Here is a 20,342-nt window from a genome sequence, read left to right as displayed (position 1 = left end):
TTTTATCCCTACGATTTTAACTACTAAGTAAAGGCAGGCTTCACTTAGTAGTTACACAAAGAAAGAGTGAGTTCATCTCATATGGAGACTGAACTCATGTGCTGCTGGCTGAGGGCCAGAAGACAGCAAAATTACAGTACATTTAGACAACAAAATGGTTGCAGGAGAGCAGCATGGCAGCAAGAGATAGAACAAGACAACAGAAAGATCAAACAGGCTGAGAAAATGGCTGCATGACTTGGCTCTTTTGTGAAGTCAGCCCATCTCCCAGGTCACATGCAGGGGGAGGAAGCTCCAGACCAGTAAAAGAGGAAATTACACTGACTGGATGTCCCCCTGCCTGTGCCCACTGTAGGGAAACAAGGAATGTTGCATTTGACTGCACCAATGGCTCACACCCAACATACAGTGTGTTGTCGTTGTCGTTAATTGCATTTATTTCTGACCTTTTTCTCCAAGGAGCCCAAAGGTGGCATACATGGCTCTCCACCCCATTTAGTCCCCCACATTCTCCCCTTTGAGATAAGTTAGGTCGAGAGGCAGTGAGCCATAGCTGAGTGGGCATTTGAACCCTGACCTCCCACGTCCTAGCTTGGCACTCTGCCCACTACACCACACTGGTACATCTGGCATCGCCCTTAGGATTGACATTGTGTTCTGCATGCAGCTCTAGCTAAACAATGGAGCGCAAGCTTTGCGGATCCAGGTTACGTCGTTGGCATCTGTTTTTAAAAGGATTTCCGGTTTCAGAGCTGGGGAAAACCTTTGGTCAGAGAGACTTCACAAGTCTTTCCTGGAGAGCTGTAGGCTGCGATGGGTGAGACGGATCAGTTTTCAAACACTTCCTAACCTCCCAGGAAAGAGAAAATATTGCAGAGTGGATGTATGTGATCTCACTGCATCTCAAACATGAGGAAGATAATGAGATTAAGGGTGTGTCAGGGTCCAACAAAACGGTGGAAATTCTGCCTTCAGGGTTTCAAACTGCAGCTCGCTGCGTTTAAGGTATTTGTGCAATGTGAAGGCTAGGGAGCTTGAACAATTTCCCCAGCTGACTCTCTTCCAGGGCTGGCTCAGCTTCAGTTGTGGGAAGCAAGATTATGGTTCATTTTTAGAACAACAAAGGCTGCAGTTAAGCTCAGGGTTTAAGTCAATGCAGGTCTCAGCTAGAATGGCATGGGGCAGGTTTGGATGTGGAAAACCCTGGATCAACACCCTGCTCAGTCTTGAAGCTCGCTGTCTGGCTTTGGGTTAGTATCTCTCCTTACCCTGCTGCACTACTAAAAGATGAGATGAGACGGTCCTTAGTGTAATGGTTAGAGTGTTGGACTAGGATCTGGGAGACCAGGATTCAAATCCCTGCTCAGCTATGAAGCCACAAAGACTGACTTTGGGCCAGTCACTGGTGGAATCTAGACACATATAAAAAATGTTGTGGAAATACTTTTTTGAAAAACGTTTTGAAAAATATATGGAATTTGCCATAGCTCACCATCGCCATCTAGTGATACGTTTGTATAATGCACTTTTAAAAGGTAAAGGACCCTGACAGTTAAGTCCAGTCGCGAATGACTCTGGGGTTGTGGTACTCATCTCACTCTACTGGCCGAGGGAGCCAATGTTTGTCCGCAGATAGTTTTTCCGGGTCATGTGGCCAACATGCCTAAGTCACTTCTGGCGAAACCAGAGCAGCACACGGAAACACCGTTTACCTTCCTGCTGCAGCGGTGCCTATTTATCTACTTGCACTGGTGTACTTTTGAACTGCTAGGTGGGCAGGAGCTGTGACCGAACAACAGGAGCTCACCCCGTCGCGGGGATTCAAACCACTGACCTTCCAATCAGCAAGCCCTAGGCTCAGTAGTTTAGACCACAGTAGTTTACAACACACTTAAAGCATTTTATTTGCAGCTGTATACCTGAGTCCACTGTCTCTCAGCCTAACCAACCTCACAGGGTTGTTGTGAGGATAAAGTGGGGTGGGCAAACCATGTGTGGCACCTTGGGCTCCTTGGAAGAAAGAAGGGATATAAATGCAATGCGTGGATGAATAAAACTGCCAAGTGCCGCCTTTCCCAGAAGTGAAGTGGGTGACAGTGCAGTGAGGGAGCGTTCCTTTTCAGTTGTGACACCCTGCCTTTTAAAAAACCTCCCCGAGGTGGTTTACTATGAAGCAATATTGCACACTTTCAGATGCTAGGCAGAAAAACCTTCACATTTGCCCAGGCTTTCAGACTTGCTAATGTATTCTTTTAGCTGTCAGCTGATGTATTTGTTAAAAATGTTCTTATTTATAGGATTATTTTTTTTAATGCAAACCACTCTGGAGTGATGCAGGTGGCGCTGTAGGTTAAACCACAGAGCCTAGGCCTTCTCGATTGGAAGGTCAGTGGTTCGAATCCCTGCGATAGGGTGAGCTCCCGTTGCTCAGTCCCAGCTCCTGCCACCCTAGCAGTTCGAAAGCATGTCAAAGTGCAAGTAGATAAATAGGTACTGCTCTGGCGGGAAGGTAAACAGTGTTTCCGTGCACTGCTCTGGTTTGCCAGAAACGGCTTAGTCATGCTGGCCACATGACCGAGAAGCTGTACGCCCGCTCCCTCGGCCAATAAAGTGAGATGAGCGCCACAACCCCAGAGTTGGTCATGACTGGACCTAATGGTCAGGGGTTCTTTACCTTTACCTTTATAAAGGTAAAGGTACCCCTGCCCATATGGGCCAGTCTTGCCAGACTCTATGGTTGTGTGCTCATCTCACTCTATAGGCCGGGAGCCAGCGCTGTCTGCAGAAACTTCCGGGTCACGTGGCCAGCGTGACAAGCTGCATCTGGCGAGCCAGTGCAGCACATGGAACGCTGTTTACCTTCCCACTGGTAAGCGGTCCCTATTTATCTACTTGCACCCAGGGGTGCTTTCGAACTGCTAGGTTGGCAGGTGCTGGGACCGAGCAACGGGAGCGCACCCCGCTGTGGGGATTCGAACCGCCGACCTTTCGATCGGCAAGTCCTAGGCTCTGTGGTTTAACCCACAGCACCACCCGCTTCCCTCCTTTAGCTTTATAGGATTTTTTTAAAAAAAATGCAAACTACTCTGGAGTGAAGGATAGCATAAACAGCTTGTGTGCGCACACACACATTCATTTATCCATGAACACACACACACACTGACAATGATGATGATCCTTTAAAAGCGGTTTAAACCAATTCATGGAATAGAGGTCTATTGGTGGCTCCTAGCCATGGCAGCTTTGCTCTGCCTCCACAGCTGGGGGGCAGTTATGTTTCTGAATATGAGTTCCTAGAAATCCTGCCTGAGGACCAGCATGCATCTGGCTGGTCACAGTGAGAACAGGATGCTGGTTTGCATGGGCCATTGGACTCATCCAGCAGGCTCTCCTCATGTTCTTATGACAACGAGAAATATAATAATAACTATATTAAGTAATGCTGTTTGCACCATTTCTGAGGAGGCAGAGTGAGGCACAAATGTATTAAATAAAAATAAAGTACAACAAAATGTGCTTTCCCCCATGACAGTTTATTGGCTATAATACAGAAAACTACAGCGATGAGCAAAGACAGAAAGCATACAGGTACATACACAGAATCTTTTACAGAAAACAGTACTGGTGCTTGAACTTTCCAATCCCTTGTTGCCTTTCAAATTACACACATTCAACGTGATATTACACCAGCCTTCCTCCCAGAAGTTTGGAACTATGGCTCCCATCAGCCATCAGTGGGAGTTGTAGTTCAAAGCATCTGGTGGGCAACAGGCTGGTGAAGCCTGTATTAGGCACACTGACTCAGGCCCAACAGAGAACACACAGTGAGGAAAAGCAGAGCTGTGCACACACAGTCTGCTAAACAAAGCTGTCATCTCACTAACCAGATGTCTGTTGGAGAAAGGAAGGATGGAAGACTGAATCCAGGCACTCCAGCTCCACATTTCAACAGCTGATTTTGAGATTCTATCTTTGATTACTGGGCTATCTGTGTGCAGCCCCAGCTGTGGTGCATGTGATTCCCTATCCAGCTGCTACCTGGACCAGGGAAACTGTCTACTACATCACAATGCCCTAAAAAGCTACTTTTATGAGGTAGTGGCATATATTCCTCCTCTACAGAGCCGATTCAGATATTGTGACTTGGAGGATTTGGTTTTCATAAGCCATTAATTGTTGTGTTGGTTTATTTGAATGCACCAGACTTAATCTGGGTTGTACCTGTTTGGCAGCCATTGGTTTCCCCACACCTTATCAGCAAAAGCACCCTCCTTTCTATTACACTCTGAGGATAAACACATTAACTTGGAAACAGAAACAGGCAATACTACATTGTTCTGCTCTGGAGAAAACTCTGGAGACGCATTTCTCAACCCCACTCCCACCACAACATAATGTTCCAGAATCTCTCTGGGACTCTAGAAACTCAGTTTCAGTGGATGAATGTCCACTGTCCACTGTTCACTTTCTGTAGTTCTGTTCAGGGGAATCAATTACATGTTCCACCCATGTGTGAATTGGGGAGAAGGGCTGCACCGACAAGCTCTGCCCTCAACATGGCGTCTTCACACCTCGCACAGATATCTGTATGAAGGGAGTCTTCATGGGTACAGCTGTATACATGAAGATTCCCTCATTGCAGCTATCCAGGCTCTATGTGTGGATGCCCAGGGGTGGAGTAAACCAGAGGACATGATCCTGGGGGCAAGATGAGCCATTTTGATCCTAATTCTCTGCTAACAGGGAAGCAGTGGGTCTCACTGCTCATGTGCAGGGATTGGGCCACATTGTTAACAACCTTAGCACATGGATGGCATGATGTCCTCATTGGCAGAAGAGGTCTCTGCGTGTGCATAGTGAGGTTCATTGTATTCCGAACCTTTCAGACATGTGACTAGGGAATGAAGGATCTATCAATTTTAATTCTCTCAGTTTCACATTTTTACATTCTTGAGTTCAGTTCTCCACATTTCTGCAGCAATTTGTGAATGTTTTAATCATCCCCAAAATTTCACAGAAATTTATGGTGAATTTCTCTCTCTCCCCCCCCCCCACTTTTGTATGCAGTTTTGACCAACATTCACATTTTTGCAAGCAGTTCCTTCTAATAATACATGTATGTAACTGTCACTGATATGTTCATTTCTATGCACAGTTTTTTTCCTAATATATGCATTTTTGTACATTGGTTGGAGAACTGCATTGCAAAATTCAGATAAGTGGGAATTTTGAAGGATGGCTGGGTTTCAGTTCGCATATTATTTTGGAAAATCCGAATTTGATAGATTCAGCCATAAATAAGAACTGAATCAAAATTCTCCCCCATACTTTACATGTGACAGACTGTTCTGTTTCTGTTTCATGCCGGTGAGCCCCCACTATGATGTGACTTACTCTGTCAGAGGCAGAACAGCCAAATTCTGTGTTTTCTTGGAATCCAGTAGCTTCCCTTCTTATTGCTGCATAATGTGCACAGTGTCCCTGAGTATCTATAGCCCAACCCTTGTTGCTTTAGCCAGCTCAACCCACATCACCAAGAACCTAGATATGTAAGCTTCCCCTTCCGGCTATTTGAGAAATTGCGGATGGAATCATTGACGTTAAACCTGACCATATTCTTAGTGGAGTCTTACTTAGCCTTAGCTCTGCTTGACCTTTGATAGCCAGTGGGGTGCCTTCCCCTTTGACGCCTGTTCTGGTTGCTTCTGAAAGCAGACACCGCAACTCTTAAGCTTTCGGATCCACAAGCATCAACCTCCTTTGGACAGCAGTCACCTCCTGGTTTTGCAACATTTTGGGAAGAGCATGGGGCATTGGCTACAGCTGGAAAGGAAACACATGGAATGGTTATTGCCAAAACTTCTTTGGGGCACCAAACATGGATTCTGATCTGCAAAGAACAGGAGAAAAGAACAAGGAAGACTACTTACATACGCTGACTGAGTTTGCACAATCTTTGGACATCCTGTGTGGGCAAGGATAAAAGAATATAGTACGTTCTCTTCCGACTACAGTCACATAACCCCCAAATCCCATCTTCAGATGTTTATTACCTAGATCAAGTTTGGGGGACCGAGCACACTTTAAAGTGTTGGTGCTGACCTTTAAAGGCCTAAACAGCCTCAGCCCAGTATACCTGAAGGAGTGTCTCCACCCCCATCGTTCAACCCAGACATTGAGGTCCAGCTCCGAGGGCCTCCTGGCGGTTCCCTCCCTGTGAGAAGTGAGGTTACAGGAAACCAGGCAGAGGGCCTTCTCAGTAGTGGCCTGCCCGGTTGAATACCCTCCCATCAAATGTCAAAGAAATACAACTATCTGACATTTAGGAGACATCTGAAGGCAGCCCTGTTTAGGGACGTTTTTAATGTTTGAAGCTTTATTGTGTTTTTAATAGCCTGTTGGAAGCCACCCAGAGTGGCTGTGGAGGCCCGGCCAGGTGGGCGCGATATAAGTAATAAATTATTATTATTATTATTATTATTATTATTATTATTATTATTATTCCAAAGGGTACATTCCCCTTCTGGAGGTGGGGTGTATACCAGTGGTGGGCTGTGCCAGATGGAAAAGAGGACAGAGCAATTCAGTAAAGTAAGTTACATTCCAGGCATGCAGAAGTCAGAGGTTTCTGTGCAGACACACACAGCCCTTCATCCAAGTGTGGAAGAGGCATTATCATGCTTCAAGGACACATCCCAGCACTCAGAGAGGGTGGGACCTCTGGGAGGTCATGGCCTGGGGAGAGTCCCGAGAACCAGTTTGAGGGCCCTCATTTTATGAACTCCATTTGCAGCCAGGATTCTCTGGATGCAACCAAAACTCTGTACTCCGAATGACTCCAAATATTATACCCATTTACTGCTTTGAAATCCCTAAGTGCATATTAACCCTTAGTTAAAGGTAAAGGTAAAGGGACCCCTGACCGTTAGGTCCAGTCGAGGATGACTCTGGGGTTGCGGTGCTCATCTCACTTTATTGGCTGAGGGAGCCAGCGTACAGCTTCTGGGTCATGTGGCCAGCATGACTAAGCCGCTTCTGGCGAACCAGAGCAGCGCACGGAAACGCTGTTTACCTTCCTGCCGGAGTGGTACCTATTTATCTACTTGCACTTTGACATGCTTTCGAACTGCTAGGTTGGCAGGAGCAGAGATCGAGCAACGGGAGCTCACCCCATGGCGGGGATTCGAACTGCCGACCTTTTGATCGGCAAGCCCTAGGCTTTGTAGTTTAGACCACAGCGCCACCCGCATTAACGGTTAGTTAACTTTCTGTTAACATAACTTTTCATCGTGATTCCACTGCCATTGCTCTCCCAACAGTTTGCAGGCTCACCTCTCCTCTTCCCCTTCCAGCAGGCTTTTGTAGGCTGCAATCTCAATATCTAGGGCAAGCTTTGTGTTCAGTAGCTCCTGGTAGTCACACACCAGGCATGCCAGTTCGTCCTTGCCATTCCGAAGGGTCTCCACCAACTCAGCATATTTCTCCTGAGCATCTTTCAGGGCACAGTCGCCACCGTCCGTCCCATCACAGATGGCCTTCTGCAGCTCATTATTCTGCAGCGATTACAGAAGTTGGTCAGGTTAGCCTCCATTTCCTTGTGCTGGATAACCAGATCACAAAACCCTTCAGTGTACAGATTTGAGGTGGTTGTGCAGTGGTTTAATTTCTCCATCAGAAATTTGGACTGGTCCCTGCTTAGGATGGTGGAGAAATTGAATTCATTTCTCATTTCTCATTTTATTGTTATTCATGTTTTTATACTGTATTTTATGCTGCGTTTACAATTAAGTGTTTTAAATTTGTTGTTAGCCGCCCTGAGCCCGGCTTTTGAACCAGGAAGGGCGGGGTATAAATAAAATATTATTATTGTTATTATTGTTATTATTATTATTAGACAAAACTACCCAATGGGCAATTCCTGAAACAATATGCAGGCTGAAACACAGTCAAAAAATGTGCGCAAAAATGTGTATATTCAGGGGAGGTGTAGATAAAAGAGCACACCTTAGTGAAAATAAGAGAGAGAAGTGCATTAAATTAGTCAAAACTGCATGCAACGACGTGTCTATAAGGAGAAATGCAAACTAAGAACCAAGAAATTTACGGCTGTTTGCTCAAAGAGAAAAGATTCCAGTTGTTGGAAGTGGTCTTGTTGTGATCTCTGCTTGGTCTAATTCCCAGTCTGCCTATATTCACCAAGCTACTCACAGCTGCTACCCTCAACCTCTCCTGCCTTTGTCTTCCCAGCATCCTTGTCCAAAAATTCAGATTGTACAATATAAACAATTAAGAAATAATAAACTACTTTATACAAAACTGCATTGCATGTGTGGTCTTATGTGGATTCGTTGTTGTTGTTGTTGCAGAATTTGGATTTTTGAAATCTGGCTGCCTGACCTGTCCACCACCAAACTTACCTCCTTTTGCACACTCTGAATTTCACACTGAAGCTTCTCGATCCTCCTTGTAAGTTCTGAAATCTGCTGCTTGCATTTCTTCAGGTCTCCCTTGAAGCAGCATCTCTTGCTCTGAGCCTCTTCGTACTAAGGGCATAAACAAGGGTATGATGGCTATTTAGCAAGGGCAGCTATAATGAGAGAGATCAGATGCAAAGAACATAGGACCAGTTCAGGCAGAGTGAGACAGCTACCTCATGCAGCAGATTCTGGGAGGGTGGCAATGATAGCCCCCCTGCCCTTCCTTCTGAGTCCCTGCCGCACCCCAGCCACACTCACCCACTTGAACTGGTGTCCTGGCAGTTTAGATAGCTCTATACGGCTAGAAGTCAATGGACAAAATAAAGAACCCCCGTCTTACAATGCTGCAAATTGAGAAGATATCAAAAGCATGCAACAACAGCAGCAAGAATACTCATCGCAAAGTATTGGAAGACACAAGATTTACCCACCCGGGAAGAATGGCAGATGAAGTTGATGGACTATATGGAACTGGCGGAAATGACTGGCAGAATCCGAGACCAGGGAGAAGAGACGGTGGAAGAAGACTGGAAAAAGTTTAAAGACTATTTACAGAAATACTGTAAAATTAAGGAATGTTAGAAAAATGTTGGAATGAAGTTATATGGCTTTAGTAGAAATGTTATCAGGAACTAAGTACAAATAGATTATTAGTGTATTAAAGGTTAAAATAAGGTTAGAATATGTTAAGATAATTACAGGACAGAAAACAGAGGAAGATGGAAAGGAATTGCTGAAACAATTAACTGAAGTGGAATACGAAAAGGGAGGTGTGAGGAGGTCGTTGAAACAAGTGAATGAAAGATAAGATACTGAAATTGTTTGATGTGTCTTAAATTGTTTTTGTTTTGTTTTGTTAGTTTAATGTCTTAGTGTTAGTGTTATGTAGTGTTTTTGGTTTTGTATTGTATTGTATTGTTTAACTTTTTTTTCTTTTGTAGTGTTTAAATTGTTGGGAAAGTAATAAATATTATTTTTTAAAAAAAGCAGCCAGAGAAATATTTGTGAAGAAAGATGAGGGCAACCTGAAATATTTCAGCAAATGAGTACCCCCTATCATGATTGCACAGTACTTGTGTCATTAAGCCTTTTTTTTCTTTAATAGACCACTTTTTGAATTTGTGACATTTTGTTTAAGCTTCAACGCCCACCTTGTTTCAGCACCTACCTTGTTTTGGTAGAAGGCATCTGCCTCAGCTTTGCTCCTCTGGACAATTTCTTTGTACTCTTCCCTGAGGATGGCAATAATGCTGTCCATGTCTAAACATCTGCTGTTGTCCATTTTCACAACCACATCCAAATCTCCGGTGTGATGGTCCAGTTGAGCTTCCTCCTAAGGATATTGACCCAAATGCATCATCATTTGTTCTTTACCCCTTATCTCAAATACTTCCTCCTCTCCCAGCTTTGCTAGAGTTGTAATAAGGCAAATCTGTAAAGCAGGTACAAATGCTAACAGCTGGTTCACATGGGCAAACACATTGCTTGAGCTATCATTACTTCCTTGCTCAGCTCTTTGTGGTGACTCTTAGCTGAACATTCCACCTAAACATCAGGAAGAACTTCCTGACAGTAAGAGCTGTTCGACAGTGGAATTTGCTGCCAAGGAGTGTGGTGGAGTCTCCTTCTTTGGAGGTCTTTAAGCAGAGGCTTGACAACCATATGTCAGGAGTGCTCTGATGGTGTTTCCTGCTTGGCAGGGGGTTGGACTCGATGCCCCTTGTGGTCTCTTCCAACTCTATGATTCTATGATTCTATGAACATGTGAATTGGCATCAGTGCAAAGCATTGCATCTGAGTTTGAGTTTGGGTTAATTAATCTCTAGTTACTCATTCACACATGTGTGGATGAACTTTAAAATGGAAAGTGTAATGCTGGTGGTCAACAAAAGAGGTTTAAAGACTAACAACTGGGAAACAGTGGCCTGCTAGCACTCCAATTGGAGAACAGCCTTTACCAAAGGTGTCATGGGCTTTGAAGACACTCGAACTCAGGACGCAAGGGAGAAACGTGCTAAGAGGAAGGCACGCTTGGCAAATCCACACCATGATCAACTCCCACCCGGAAACCAATGTCCCCACTGTGAAAAGATTTGTGGATCCAGAACTGGCCTCCACAGTCACTTACGGACTCATTGTTAAAACTGTGTTTATGGAAGATAATCTTACTCGGCTACGAGGGATCGCCAAAGAAGAAGGAGAAGAATGTCATAAGTCACTGGGAGACTTTTTTTTTTGCATAGCAAGAGACTTAACAATTTTAATATCTCATAATAACACTGCTCAGAAATCTTCATTGTAACCTGGAAGTAGGCCTAATTCACTTGCAAATCCAGGCTAGTTAGACAAAGATGCCCACTACATGTCAACCAACCACTGGAATTTACAGAGCTATCATTAGGCAGAATGAGGCAGCAACCTCAGGCAAATAATTTTGGGTGTCATTATGGCAATAAGTTATTAGTGATCTAAATGATGATGACTCACTGCCAGTGAGGGAGGGAGGTACTTAAGGGTTTTATTTTATTTTTTGCCTTAAGTTTAACGATGACTAGACTTGGATACTCTTCACCTTTACTTGTGAGGGTGGGGACCACTGTTTGCAGCTCTGCTCCATTCAGACCAGCTTTAAGAATTTGCTAATCAGATTCAGGAAGCTTTTCCCTCCATGTCCATTACTTCTTCTGTACTTACCAGGATTCGAATGGCACCTTGAGATGTATAGGCTAAGTGGAGATAATATGGAGTGTCTCTGCAAGGAATGTCTCCTTACCTACCTTCAGATATACGCATCTCAGGAACTCGATCTCTTGGGAGAGGAGACTGACTTGTATCTCCAGCTCAGCATTGTTCAAAGCGACACAGTCTCTATCCTGCAAGGATGACATTTCCCTGTTATTTATATTCTACTGTTTAGATATGGTTTCAAAGGAAAGGGGGGGGGGACGTCAAGAGTTTGCTTACATGAACAGACTAATGAGACATTTTATAGATGGCAAATCCATTTCATAGAATCATATGACTGTAGAGTTGGAAACGACCACAAGAGTCATCTAGTCCAGTGTTTCCCAACCTTGTGCCTCCAGCTGTTTTTGAACTACAACTCCCATCATCCCTGACTAGCAAGACCAGTGGCAAGGGATGATGGGAATTGTAGTCCAAAAACAGCTGGAGGCACAAGGTTGGGAAACACTGATCTAGTCCAACCCTCTGCAATGCAGGAAACTTATGTTCAACATGAGGCTTGAACCCACAGCCTTGAGACTGAGTCTATAATGAAATTAAGAAGGTCCTTAAATGGACTTTTCCTAAGAAACCTGAGGCTTTTCTCCTGGGCATGGTTGGCCAATTGGTGTCAAAGAAGGATAGGACTTTCTTTATGTACGCTACTACAGCAGCAAGAATTCTTCTGGCAAAGTATTGGAAGATGCAAGAACTACCTACTCTGGAAGAATGGCAGACAAAGGTGACAGACTTCATGGGACTAGCAGAAATGACCAGCAGAATCCGAGACCAGGGGAACGAGACAGTGGAAGAGGACTGGAAGAAGTTTAAATTATATCTTAAAAACTGTTGTAAAATAGAGGAGTGTTGAGATGTCAAGGGGTAAGAAGTAGAGAAATACAGCGGCAATTATTAAGTTTAAAGAAATTTAATGGAAGGGAAACAGTAGATAAACTGATGAAAGGGTTGCTAAAGAACTTTGGAATAAGGATGCAGTGAAAGGGAGGTATGGGGAAGTCGGTATATGTTTAATGTTGGGTATGTTTTTGTTTTGTAATGTGTATGTCTTATATTATGTGTTTGGAAAATTAATAAAAAAAATTATATATAAAAAAAGAGACTGAGTCTCATGCTCTACTGACTGAGCTATTTCTATTAACAATCTTACATAGGTCCTTGGTCTAATTTCACAACTCCTTTTTATTTACTTGATGCATTTATGTCTGACCTATTTCTCCAAGGAGCTCAAGAACTGTAGCCAACACTGTTTTACTCAGAGTAAGGTAAAGGTAAAGGTACCCCTGCCCGTACGGGCCAGTCTTGCCAGACTCTAGGGTTGTGTGCTCATCTCACTCTAGAGGCCGGGAGCCAGCGCTGTCCGCAGACACTTCCGGGTCACGTGGCCAGCGTGACAAGCTGCATCTGGCGAGCCAGCGCAGCACACGGAACGCCGTTTACCTTCCTGCTAGTAAGCAGTCCCTATTTATCTACTTGCACCCGGGGGTGCTTTCGAACTGCTAGGTGGGCAGGAGCTGGGACCGAACGACAGGAGCGCACCCCGCCGCGGGGATTCAAACCGCCGACCTTTCGATCGGCAAGTCCTAGGCGCTGAGGCTTTTACCCACAGCGCCACCCACGTCCCCTTTAACAGATAAATAGGTACCACTCCGGTGGGAAGGTAAACGGCGTTTCTGTGCGCTGCTCTGGTTTGCCAGAAGCAACTTAGTCATGCTGGCCACATGACCTGGAAGGATTTAAGTTTGTTGTGTCCATTAATTTCAATGAGTCTATTCTCAGTATGGCTAACATGGAAAGCGTGACAGCACAGAAATGCATGGACAGAGTCTTTGAGGCCCAGTGCTGCCACATTATTGATGTCCAAATGGGTTACAATGTAATAAAAGACAGAATTAAAGCAGAATGTTTGCATTCTAAAAAGTTATGGGATTTTGCCAAGCGATTTCAGGGTATGCATTGATCGGAAATGAAACAGTTTGACTACCCTAAAACCCTTGCAGGTACATAGAGTATTTTGCAAACACAATGTAATGGTTATAAGGGGTTGCTCGTGCGTAAGTTGCCGCCACTCCTGGCTAGGTAGCCTGGTTAAACCTTTTCTGGCTGGACAGCCCTTCACTTCGTGGCTGTTCAGTCGCTAGCAGAATCCGTTAGTGGGCGTTTCTTGAACTTCTTCCAGCAAAGAAGTTCTTTGACGCCAAGTCTATGCCTACTTTCCCTGCGCGGAAGTCTTCTGCGCAGGGTGGGTGTGGGTAGTGGAGGACCCGTGCTCTCCCCGCTGGTCTCCGGCGAGGAGTCCTGGAGCCCCCTCGCCGATTCCCCCATCTGCCCCCCTTTATCCCTGGTGTTACGCTGATTTCCTTCCCCAGCCGATGAGCTCCCTCTCTCCCTGCTGGGCCCTTCTCCAGCATCGCTTGGGAGCCTTGCCTCCACCTCTGGCTCCGATGGCAGTTCCCTGACACACAATCACAGATGACTGTCCCAATAGTATCACGACTACAAATAATCATGAATGCATAATGAAAAGGATGCCTGATAGGACCCCAATAATCCATAAACCATGGTCTCCATCCCTCCCAGCCTACTGAGCTGGGAGGAACCAAGATAGAGGGGTGCCAGATGGTGGTGGTGATGACGATAACAAAGAAAACTGAGTTATTAAAAAAAAATGAAATGGGGAGGTTTCTCATTTTTAAAACATAGATATTTCTGAAATGAGGATAAAGCCTCATTATTTTTAATTGAAATGTTTCAGCAGGCTATACCTGTTTTATTGCGTTTTTAATATTTTATTGGAAGGCACCCAGAGTAGCTGGGGAAAACCAGCCAGATGGGCAGGGTATAAATAAATTATTATTATTATTATTATTATTATTATTATTATTATTATTATTATACCAATGGCTTCTTCCTCTTACCTTCTTCAGTTCTGCAAATTTGTTCTCTGCTGCACAGCGTTGGTTCGCTTTCTCCTCATACCTGTAAGGTAGGAATTAAAATGAAACTGCGAAGGGGTGGTGATCAGTTCAGTATTTCACTCACTACTAAGAACAGAAGAACATATTATGAGCCCGGCTGAATTAGGGCAAAGGCCCAGCAAGTCCAGAATCCAGTTCCCACAGCAGCCAACCAGATGTCTCTGGACTCCCACAAGCAGGATATGAACACAATGGCATTCCCTCACTACTGCTACCCAGCAACCACTGCTCAGAGTCATATGCCACGCTGAAAATCTGATGTTCCCACTGCTGAATCTGCCACTGCACTGAGCCCACCACTGCCTGGCCCCTTCCTATTGGTGACTGGCAGTGATGTGGCATTAAGAAGCCAGGTGACCAATGCCCACCACACCAGCCATTACGGGGTACTAACTACAGAGGATTCCCCCATTTATTAGGGATAAGTGGATTTCCTGGTCTGCATGGTGTTTCCATTGTAATCCAATGACATCTGAAAGCACCACATTATTTACCGCTGTGGTGGGCAATATTGGGCTAGAAGTATTGGACTAACTCTTTATAAGAACACTCTGAATGTGGCATATTTCCTCCTTCAGATAGGCTGTGCTTCAAGGATGTCTATGACTCAATTCACCTGTTTGTTCAATCTCACAGTGGACACTTAATAAAAAGTGACTGTGTGTCGCAATTCATTCATTGGAGTTTGCAAAGTGGAACATGTTATCTATGTCAGGGGTAGGCAACTTAAGGCCCATAGGCCACAAGCAGCCCACGGGGGTTGTTTAACTGGCCCACGAGCTGCCCCCAAACCGAGCCACCCACTCGCTGAGTCCCCGCCTGCTGCGCTAAACCGGCTCAGCGACTCACTTCCTCCGGGCCAAAAATTGCGTCTGTGCAGACACAGACATCGGAAATAATGTCTGTGCAGACGCAGACACAGGAAATGACAGTCACATGCACGATCCAGCCTATGGAGGGATCTCCCCTGGAGTGAACCAGCCCAGGCGAGGTAAAGCTTGCCGACCCCTGGTCAACGTGAATGATCCTGGATTCAATCCTTGCCATCTTCTGTTAAGGGAATCTAAGGGACCAGGAAAGACCTGTGCTGGACGTCTTTGAGATACTGAGTTTGACAGACCAATGATCTGACTTAGGTAAAGGTAAAGGGAGACCCCTAACCTTTAGGTCCAGTCGTGGCCGACTCTGGGGTTGCGGCGCTCATCTTGCTTTATTGGCTGAGGGAGCCGGCGTACAGCTTCCAGGTCATGTGGCCAGCATGACTAAGCTGCTTCTGGCAAACCAGAGCAGCGCACAGAAACGCTGTTTACCTTCCCGCCGGAGCGGTACCTATTTATCTACTTGCACTTTGATGTGCTTTCGAACTGCTAGGTTGGCAGAAGCAGAGACCGAGCAACGGGAGCTCACCCCGTCGCGGGGATTCGAACCGCTGACCTTCTGATCGACAAGTCCTAGGCTCAGTGGTTTAACCCACAGTGCCACCTGCACCCCAGTATGATCTGACTTAATACATAGCAAATTCAGATGCTCCCCTAGAGAGTCTTAATTCATTCCAAAAACCAAAAGAGAAACAGAAGTGTGCAGGGGAGAAGCACAATTCTGTTAAGTCTCCATTTATGAAGGACAAAAGCCAATTTAGGGAGAAAAGACAGAAAACCCTTTACATTCTTAGAGCCATCATTTCCTTTCTTTGCACAATTCCAGAACAGCTGATTCCATGAATCTGTCAACTCACCTGCACTTGCAGTCCTCAGCCTCCTCTTTTGAACACTCACAATCAGTCTCCAGTTTTCCCTTTTCACACAGCAAAAGATCCAGCTGCTTCTTCAGGTTGCAAATGAACTGCTCGAAAAGAGATTTCAGACATTTTGTGGGTGGTTTGGCTTGTTTCTGTAGGAAGGACCATTTGGTTGAAAGCAGCTGGTTCTTCTGTTCCAAGCACTGCACCTGAAATCCAACATAAAGCAAATGAATAGATATGAAGAAGATTTTGAGATTTTCCCCAGCAATGCTTACTGCTCATACTGTTTCACAGGGTACATCTATATTACGACATGGCTGCAAATTTAGTGGTTTAGTGAAGGTGCAAAATGGATTGGTGCAACTAGCTAAGAAAAGAAAGGCCTTTGTGAGAATATTGGAAGCAAAGGGATCAAAACAAGGATTAATCTATATATTAGAAAAGGTTTGCTTAGTGCATAGAAAAGATTAAGGCCAACTGTTTTCCAAGTCTTAAAATCGACCTTGCAAATAAGTCCACCCAAGTTACTAGCTCATAACAAATGTACTCAGCTAATTACTGTTTTTTCGCTCTATAAGACGCACCAGACCACAAGATGCATCTAGTTTTTGGAGGAGGAAAACAAGAAAAAAAATAATTCTGAATCTCAGAAGCCAGAACAGCAAGAGGGATCGCTACACAGTGAAAGCAGCAATCCCTCTTGCTGTTCTGGCTTCTGGGATAGCTGTGCAGCCTGCATTCGCTCCATAAGACGCACACACATTTCCCCTTACTTTTTAGGAGGGAAAAAGTGAGCCTTATAGAGCAAAAAATACGGTAATCACTTTTTGTTCAGCTTTGGTAAAACTTTCACATGGAAATAATTGCTGCTCGATTCAGATGATAGATCTTTTACTAGTATGCTTTAAGGAGTGGCAGGAAGAAGAGGTCTATCGATGATCCATCCCACCTATAGATGCTATAGCACAAGGCTGGAAGAAATCCTGCAACTCATGGACTCCAGCAGTACATCTCAGTGGTCTCCATATTGATAGCAGATGGCAGCCATCAGTGTTGAAAGGGTGATGGTGCTGCATGATGGGGTGGGCCCTAAGATTTGTTCCAGGAAAAAGGGGTATGGCACCAGTTTCACCATTCTACAAGGACAAGGAGTCGTAACCCAACAGCTGCACCTATTGCAGATACCAGGACCAGGCTAAACATTACTTGAATGCTTCCCAGCAGCACTGGCTACGGCAACAGTCTGGTGGTGCAACAAAAGCCTCCCATTCTGATCTCACCTTATCAATGAAATCGGCAAATTGGCTGTTAAGGTTCTTCATTTGCTCCATCTCTTGTTGTCTCACTTTCTGGATCTCAGGGCAGATGTCCACATGGAAAGGCTCCAGCAGATGCGGGTCAACCTGTACGCCATGGATGCTGTATCTTCTATGCACACTTTGACCATCGGCTCCACAGGTGCCACTCTTGTAGTCTCCACACAAGAATGTTGTTCTTCCACTAATCCTAGACATACTTCTGCTTCTGTAGCTGCCAGGATGAAACCGGGAGGCTGAGTTACTTGTGGAGAGTTTGGTGAAGGGGCTTCTAGCACGTTGTCTGCCTACTAAGAGCTGACGGCTCATGTTGCCTTATTGTTGTGGACACGACTGCAGAGGACGACGTAGAGATGGAGACCCGGCAGCTACAATGGAACACCTTGGAGCTGGCCTCTCTTTTATGTGTTGGAGGAACTGGGTTTGGTTGCATGGGTAACATTGGGATTCATGTGGTTGGTATGCCCGCCAGCAAAACACAGTGCTAGGCACAGAAGAGAACTCAAAAATAAATTACAAAACAAAACAAAAAAATGCACTGCTTGCAAGAATGTCATGAGAGGATATTGTTTAATTAATCTGCCTCCTAACTCTAATTACAGTTTAGTGAAAAATGTTATCCCAAAAGGGATCTTCATGGTCTGACATCAATATCTCTGGCTCTTTTTACTTTATTATGGGAGAGAACACCTTTGTATACATTACTGTTATATCAAAAGTGCTGTATTCAAAAGAATACAGGGACAAAAATAGGGCAAAGCATAGTTCCGTGTCAAAATAATAATTATCTTAGGTGTCAAGAATCAGATATAGTTGTGGATTGTTTCTAATTTTGACCTGGGCAGAAGTGACTGGCCCAACCAATACGAATAATGAAGATAGCCATGGGATCATCTGCAGTTTGGTGGAAGAACAGGATCACGTGTTGTGGATCTATAAGGCTACTGCTTTAATTCCTGGTATCTTTCATTTAAAAAATCTCTGCTTGCACAGCTGAAAAAGACCATTTGAGGCCTTGGAGAACCACTGGGGTACATGAGACACATGGTTCTGGGGTACATGGACCCAAAATAGTGGCTTATAATCTCTCCCCACACACACACACATATCCCACAATTTCCAGCATCTTTAACACACTACAATTACCAGAATTCTATGGGGTGAGACTTGTGCTTTCAATGTGTTTCAGTATGCGTGTTGTGGATGTGACCATGGCATATATATGTTCATGCATGTTTTCTGTTTGTTTATCACTGGTTATTAGTGTGTGTGTTAGATTAATTATGGCTGCAGCCCTACACACACTGATTTGAGAGTAAGCTATGCTGAACACACTGAGACATACTATGGAATCATCATACATAGAAGGTCTGAGGAACCTTTGGCATTCCAGAGATTTCAGAACTGCCACTCCCATAGGAGTCAATTGCTAGGGGTCAAGGAGTCTTCACCCCCCCAAAAAAATATTTGAGGGGCCACCCCCAAAAGTTGATGGGCATTGTCATTTGAATGGTGTGTGTGCACTGAGTCAAATGATTGATTATGTGAGGTAGGGCTTTCCTGCCCCCTCCAATATTTCATTCAAGTTGGCACCCCTGGCCACTCCCATCATCCCTGGGAATTGGCTGAGCTTGCTAGGAATGATGGGAGCTGTATTTCAGAGGCAGATTATGCAGAATCCGAGACCAGGGAGAAGAGTTGGCGGAAGAAGATTGGAAGAAATTTAAAGACTATTTACAGAAATATTGCAAAATCAATGAATGTTAGAATGATGTCGGATAGAAATTAAGTGGTTTCCAGCTGTAATGTTTTAAGAGAATATGGAAAAAAGGTTTAGAAGCAGGTTAAAGCTTATTGATAAGGAATTGCTGAACTAACAATTTGAATTGGAATACAAAAAAGGGAGGTATGAGGAGGTCTGGGAAATAAGTTAAAGGAAAATAAGTTATGGAAACTTTGTGTGTTTTTAATTATTTTTATTTTTGTATTTTTCTTTTTTTTCTTTTTGATTTTTATTGTATTAATATTGAAAATTCTAATAAATATTTATTTAAAAAAATATTTCAGAGGCAGATTTAGGGGAGTGCGATCGGTTTGGTCACATTGGGGGCAGAGTCTCAGGGACACCGCAACTATGATGAGAGACAAGGGCGCCAAATTTTGGCATTGCACAGGGTACCACTGAGTTTTGAGACCCCAAGGTCCGCCATTGTATAATTCAGCAACTTCATGGGGAGAGATGATTCCCTGCCCTCTTAATGTATAGAATTTGCTGCACACTGCTTACCATCACAAACATTTTTCTATGGAGAGAAACTGAAGAAGATGTATTGCGCAACCCAATGTGCCTGATTACTCAGAAGTGTGTCAAATGTTATTGGATCCATCTGTCAGGTAAATAATGACTCGAGTTAATTTGACTTTTTATAATTGGCTATTGTTACCTGCTGTTTTATTATGCCCTTTGATCTTATATGCTGTATTGATCTACTGTCAATTATGCCAGTTACGTTTTTATGCTACTTCTTAGAACTATAATAATGCATGGAGTGAGACATCTAAGCTCATGGTAATTACCAACAAACTCGGATGATGAATTCTTTATGTTAATTATACTTCATTGTGAAGGGAAAGTCGTAACATTCTATACGCTAATTATAATTCTTTCATCAGTACCAGATCAACTGCTGAGCAATTCCATTGGGTGACTTTGAGGCCTGGAATTGTGTGTGAGAGAGGCAAAAGTCTAGTTCAGGGCTGACCGGTATGGTGCCCTCCATATTTTGTTGGACTCCAGCTCATGGCTCATGATCAGGTATGATGAGGGTTCTGGTCCAACACTTTCTGCACGGCACCATACCCTGGATCTAGTCAATTTCACGGCCAGCCACACACCTTTTCCTTCATCCTATAGATGGATTCTTGTCCTGTCCTATGAATGTGCAAAGGCAGAACCAGCCCAATGCCCCTTATTCCCCTTCCAGAGCTACAATCCCCTATGAAGAACTAACAACTCTAAGCACACTTAATAACCTATAGCTCCCAAGACTCTTGCAGGGAAGCCATGACTGCTTAAGAGCTTTTCATT

At 44.3% G+C, this 20,342-nt stretch overlaps 1 protein-coding gene across 1 annotated transcript; it reads right to left on the bottom strand.

The window, feature by feature from the left end:
• Positions 1-5,847: 5,847 nt before the first annotated feature.
• On the bottom strand, positions 5,848-17,563 carry LOC309361527 (keratin, type II cytoskeletal 73-like; the record flags this gene model as incomplete). The annotated part of the gene is made up of 8 exons (XM_081896644.1): positions 5,848-5,890; positions 7,333-7,553; positions 8,418-8,543; positions 9,646-9,810; positions 11,255-11,350; positions 14,138-14,198; positions 15,933-16,144; positions 17,219-17,563. 8 exons carry the CDS (start codon positions 17,561-17,563, stop codon positions 5,848-5,850), a joined length of 1,269 nt encoding a protein of 422 aa, XP_081752770.1.
• Positions 17,564-20,342: the final 2,779 nt, after the last annotated feature.

Source organism: Podarcis melisellensis, assembly GCF_964234715.1.
Source record: "Podarcis melisellensis genome assembly, chromosome: 2".
In the NCBI taxonomy this organism is placed as follows: Eukaryota; Metazoa; Chordata; class Lepidosauria; order Squamata; family Lacertidae; genus Podarcis; species Podarcis melisellensis.
The sequence above is the reverse complement of the archived record's forward strand: the minus strand, read 5'-3'. Positions and strand labels throughout refer to the sequence as shown.